Source organism: Buteo buteo, chromosome 13 (genome assembly GCF_964188355.1).
Source record: "Buteo buteo chromosome 13, bButBut1.hap1.1, whole genome shotgun sequence".
Classification (NCBI taxonomy): Eukaryota; Metazoa; Chordata; class Aves; order Accipitriformes; family Accipitridae; genus Buteo; species Buteo buteo.
This window is the reverse complement of record NC_134183.1, coordinates 14102685-14108684: the sequence shown is the minus strand read 5'-3', so window position 1 is coordinate 14108684 and position 6000 is coordinate 14102685. Positions and strand designations below refer to the sequence as shown.

General features: G+C 42.7%; 1 protein-coding gene across 1 annotated transcript in view; it reads right to left on the bottom strand.

Moving 5' to 3' along the window:
• Window positions 1–651: 651 nt before the first annotated feature.
• Window positions 652–6000, bottom strand: part of DNAH9 (dynein axonemal heavy chain 9) — a 209010-nt gene continuing 203661 nt past the window's right edge. The window contains exon 69 of the mRNA XM_075044848.1: window positions 652–1456. Coding sequence (XP_074900949.1) covers window positions 1229–1456 — 228 coding nt within the window. The 3' untranslated portion in view covers window positions 652–1228. The remainder of the gene's footprint in view (window positions 1457–6000) is intronic.

Sequence of the window (6000 nt, the reverse complement as noted above, 5' to 3'; positions counted from 1 at the left end):
GATTGTAACCTAGCATTGGGTTAGGGTGGGAAAGTTTGGGGGTGCTCATTGGTGCTGATTCTACTGAGACCAAATCCTCTGCACATCTGCCATCATCCCCTTCCCTCCCACACAGCCTCCCTGCTGACACACAAGCTGATACCTGCAGTGAGCCTGGAGATGGCAGTGAACCCTACAGATGAAAACCCCATGGCTTCTTGCATGGTGAGGGGCGGGAGGATACTGTGTACCAAATGAGGAAGAAAACCAGCAAATATTAGACCTGTACTGTGCAACAAAGCACTGCGGACTGCACGGAGCGCACGGCACAGTTCCATTTCCCCAGGCAATCAACCTAACTTCTCACATTTCCTAGCTCCCGAGTGCTCAGTTTCTGCAGTCCAGAGCAATGCTCTGTGTGTCTGGCTCATTAAGATAATGCACACCCCAGTCATCTCTCTCTGTGCTTTCTGCTCTAGAAACACATCAGTTCTCACCCACTCCATTCATAATTATAAATGCAACTAGCCAAACAGCTGTGTTTGTCCCACCTGACCCTGCATGCATTCTTCATACAGTGAGTAAACGTGTGATACAGACCTCCAGGCAATTTTTAGAGACTAGTCCAGGAATAATGAATTTTATTAGTAAATTTCTATTATGAAATATTCTTCTTAAATAATCCCTGTGCCATTACATTAATCCCTGTTGATTACATTAAGCACATTGGATATTAACACTATTTTCAATGTTTCTAAAATTAATAGGATTATTAGCAAGAAACAGTTTATATCCACAACACCTGCTGATCTCCCAACTTTCGACATTATGCATATGACAAAGAAACACTCATGTATAGAAAAGAATAATGTCTGAATAATTTCGCAGGTCACTGAACTATCTAAGGATTTTGGAGAAGGCCAATGACTTTAAAACTACTTTGGATCACGAAAGAGAAATAAACATTTAATTCAGATTTGAGCTTAGCACTCTCTGGGTGTGGAAGATCTGGCTGTGGGTTGGGATCTTCCAGTGCTGTGTAGGAATTACCGAGTACTGATTTACAGCAGCCAAGAATATGGTCCATGTGTCCCTCTGAACCTTTGTTACCTCCTTGCAGGCTCTATTTAGGCTTTGTGCCCAGTACTCAGAGAGATGGAGCTTGGGTTCAATCTCAGGATATTATTTTTTAAATTGTCTGAGAAAGACATTGTTAGGGATTTGCAAATTAGGTGCTCTGCTGGTCAGTCTAGATCTGTAGCAGCAATGCCACACCAGCAAGCACCCACTTGGAAGGATTTTCTCTAGTTTTAAGGTTAAAAGTCCACACATAAGTTGGCCCTCTTTGGCGTGTTTTGTATACAGGACATGGGTACATACTACGGATATCTTGTTTGTCAGCAGGAATGGCTTTGATGAAAATGACAGGCATGGCCGGGGTTAGTTCCTTGAGCCTGGCATCTGTGATTATCCCAGTCTACAAAGGAAAGAAGACAAAGTCTTAGTTAGATTTCCAAGATATCCATCAGCTATACGCTGACACACATTATCCTCTGTAATGTTTATACAAGCTGGTCTTATTGGGGAAGTGCAAACATCTTTCCTGAGATCAAGGGGGTGGATGAGTCTATTTGAGGTAAGGAGGGTCTGGATCAAACACCTACCCTGTTTCATCAGAAGCCTCCCTCAAGCATAGCTTATTCCAAGGGTACAGATGCCTGCTCTCATCAGATGCTCAAACCCACACACACCTGAGCAGGACATTGCAGGGGAACAATGTTCCTGGCTATGTCCAGCCACATCATCCTCGTGCAGCTCTTTTACTCAAGGTTTTGCCAAACCAGAACCACCTCATGGGAAGCGTTGCTTGTGCTAGGACCAATTATGGATGCCTGAACAGGGCTTGGGATGGAGAACAACGCTCACTTGAGAAGAGTCTAAGAGGCACCAAGTAAGTGTCCCACCACAGCAGCAGGATTTGAGCATGACCTGGGATACACTTGGCTGGGCAATGAATGCACACAGAGTTTTTTGTAGCCCCAAAAGGCACCACATGCTTGTTTCCACTCTCACAGGTGCTCACGCAAGCAAGGGAGATTCAGAAGGACTGTTCCTGTGGGAATATTACCATTAAATAAGAAGTCCACATTATCTTCTTCAAAGCAATGTTGTCATTCAGCAGGCTGCCCGACCCAGGAGAAGGATAATATGCTGCCAGGGCATGAAATCAGCGGATTGTTTCTCTAACTTGGGTCTCTCTGGCAACTTCTGTTTCTCCTTCTGACAATAAAATGCCCTACACATCCATCAATTTCCAGGAAAGCCTGCAAAATTGCTTAATGGAGGCTAGAGAGACCAAATGAAAACAAATACAGAAATGGAAATAAAACTTCTCAGTGCTCAGGAAACTGCCTCTCGCTGCAGCTTAGCTTCATGTATCGTTATTATTTCAAATGCTCTTAGATCAGAGTTGTGGGATGAGATTCAACCTCTCTAGTAGTTTATTTAGTTCTGCAAATGAGTGAAGAAAAATAATCCCTCTTGCAACACACCTTAGTTTAATTGTACTAATGCCATCTGTTATACTAAGCTATGATAAATCCAGCTCTGATTTAGGATTTTATGTTTCCAACATGCTGAAAAAACATTAAATAATTCTTACAATACCTTGCAAAGAAGCTATTTATCAAACATTATTATGCACTCTTTTTAAATCCACAACTTTCATTTCTGAGGCTGGATTTTGATCAGATCTCTTTTCCTACTGCTGACAATTCTTCAAATCAAATTTCCAAGATATATTCAACCTATTTCTGGATTAACAAGAGTTGAAATCTTCCTGAGGTATCTCTACGGAACATATAATTTTGTTATGTCTGGGCTGATTTGCATTTGCATTTTTTATCATTCCCATCATCAGAAATTAATTCTACTCTGAAAGCAATTTTCCCTAACTACTGGCACAGCACACCTTGTAAAAAGCCACTGTTCTGTGCTTGGAAAGCTCAGGCCTCAGATCCTAAAGAAGTCTTCACTTCTTGTCCTGGCTTCTCAACAGGCAATTTGAAAAGCAGACATGTTACACTGCCACATATCGATGGGTCCAAAGACACAAAACAGCTGTCACAAGCCAGGGAGCTAAGAGATGGGCCCAAATACATGTGCAGTAAGCCAATATCCCCTCCCACTCAACTGCATTTTGAGGTGTTACTAGCACAGGCGCACCTGCACCACAGCTGATTTAGGATCGGTTGGCTTAAAGACCTTCAGCATGGCTCAGTTGTCTTTCAAATAGAGTTGCCTCTGTTTGCAGGGAAGAGGGGCTGGTGACCTGACCAGCAGTGTAGCCAGCAGGGAACATCACTTCAAGGTGGTCCAGAGATTGCTGGAGCTAGTGGCTTCAATTGCGCATGGGGAATGAGAAAAAGAGCCATCCATGGAGCATGCAGTGAAGAAGACCTAATGATGTGCTGTCCAGTAAAGCCAAATTAGAGAGCAATTTTTATCACTGAGTAGTTTAAGAGTTGAGATACATATGGAAAAGGGTTTGCCAAGTTATTAATTTTTCAAAACAACTGTAAATAAGAGACTGGCTGTTCACAGCACAATTTGCAAGCATCCCTTCCATGGTTGCATTCTTAGTTTATCACTGGAGACCTCAGCTTGAGCCACATCCTGCTGTTGCTCTCATAGCTCACAAATACATGGGCATTACTGACAGTTGACATCTACAGGAAAAGGCGTCACATGATGTCCCAGCTCACCTCTCCGGGAAAAATATCAGTGTCTGATGCATGAGATTTGATGTACCTGGTGCCTCTGCAGAAGAACGTGGTGAGCTGTGATGTTTTGGACTGTAGCACCACAACTGGGCTGTGTCAGGGTTGCACACTGATGTTGTTTTCATCTGCATCCGCTGCTGGGAGTATCATCTCAGATAAAAATGAGTGGTGTGCAACTGTTCCCAAAGATATCGAGCTACTTGAACCATCAAATAAATGTGACTGTTCCTTGCCACAGACATCTGTCCTTCTAAGCCTCTCTACTGGTTTAATACTGATGCTTTACATAGGACTCATTTTAAAAAGTACACAGAAAACACAGCTGGTGTGACTTGAAGGAGGCACAACACCTTCAGTGTTAAACCACTACTCAGCACACTGTGCACAGACTGTGCATCTCTTCCAAGGACAAGGTGGTGCGCTGCCTACACCTGGCAAAGCTATATGTGGCACATGTAGTGCAAACCCCACCTCTCTTCTTGTCCTGTCATGCTCCAGTACCCTTGGTGAGTAGCAGAGCACATACTTGGCATCAAACTCTCCATTGCTGGGAGCAAGAAAGCCAGGAATCAGTCAGCAATCTCCCATGGCTTGAGAAAAAATGTCTCACAGTGTCACCAGTTAAACTATCTTTCACTGAGTCTCACTGACTTTAACAGTGCTACAGCAACAGATCATTTGGACCCAAAATAACCTGCTTGGTTTCATTTCATCTAATAGCTGCCTGCTGTTTCGTAATGAATGTTTTATAAATTTAAGACACCCAAGGGCAAACATAAATGTTTAAATAAATAGAAAAGTGTGAGTAGCAGAACATAGAGGGACTTTTTCCTTTTTTGGAGGCACAATCTAAATGTGAAATATTATTTTTAAAGTGGAGGTGTTCCCCAGAGGAGTTCTTCTAAACAGGACCTGCCATTCTTATCAGAGGATTAATTTGGAAGGAGTACACAACCCAAAAGAACTGTGCACCTTTTTTAAAAATGCTGCATCCATTAATATATACTGGTGCTCACTGGATTACAGGTAAAATGAATAGTTCCACTAGGTGGAAATGATATTTCAGTGTGAGCACCAATACATGAAAATATTCTTTTCCTCTCTGAAATAAATTGAAGCATGATACTCAGAGATTATGAATGGTTCTATAAATGTAATTGCTCAGTATCTTTCAATCACAAGGAAAATGTAACCACAAAACCACATTTACTAAAGTCTGGATGGTCTCTGAAGACAAATCTCATTGCTGAATGCAATTATCCATACCAGTTATTGGAGGGAGGCAGAGGGGAGAAGCCACGTGTTTCCCAAAAGATTTCAAGCTTTGCACCACCTAAACTTCTCACTCTTCACTTCCACTACCACTTGGGGATGGGTAAAACCCAGGCAGAACTCAGCCATTTTGACCATTATATTTTCTAGTAATAGTGGTAATGATGGTAAAGGAAAACATAACAGCAGTCACTGGAATTTGTTTTTAATGGAGGATTCAATATGCAAGACCAGGAATTTTTTTAAACTTTCTCTGCACTGTTGTGTCCAGCTGATTTGTATCAGCTTAAAATGTCAATTTTTGAGGGTAACTGAAATCCAGTGCTCCCTGTAGTAAGGGGTTGTGATCTCCAAGAGCTGCAAGGGGTTTTATATGGCAGCCACACCAAAAGCTTGGACAAGGGGACAGGCAGGGAACTATAGGACCAGGGCTTGGGAAATGGACTGGGCTGGTCTCTGTTCTGCTACTGTGAACTTCTGCTATTAGCAGAGTCAAAACCATGGAGGCAGGAGATCTGACCTTATACCCACATGAGATCTTAATAGTGTGGCCAGCAGGCTGCCCAGGGAAGTGGATGAGTCACCATCCCTGGAGGTATTCAAAAAGCGAGTAGACGGGGTACTCCAGAACATGGTTTAGTGGGCATGGTTGACGGTTGGACTCGATGATTTTGAAGGTCTTTTCCAACCTAAATGGATCTATGATTCTATGATTCTATGATCTTTACTGCAATCTTCTGACAGGGCCTTTGCCAATGTTTCTGACTGCCTCTGGCTCTCCAGACCCAATGCACACATCAACCCATTTCCAGAGAGAAAACAGCCTGCATAAAATGCACTGGATGCCATCAGCCAGTGAGTTCAAAGCTTTGCCTAATTTCCTATCCTTCATGGAAAACCATTGCAGAGATGGAGCTGAAAAATAAGTGGAGAGTATTAGATCTGAATTGCAAGGTCTGGCTGGGAT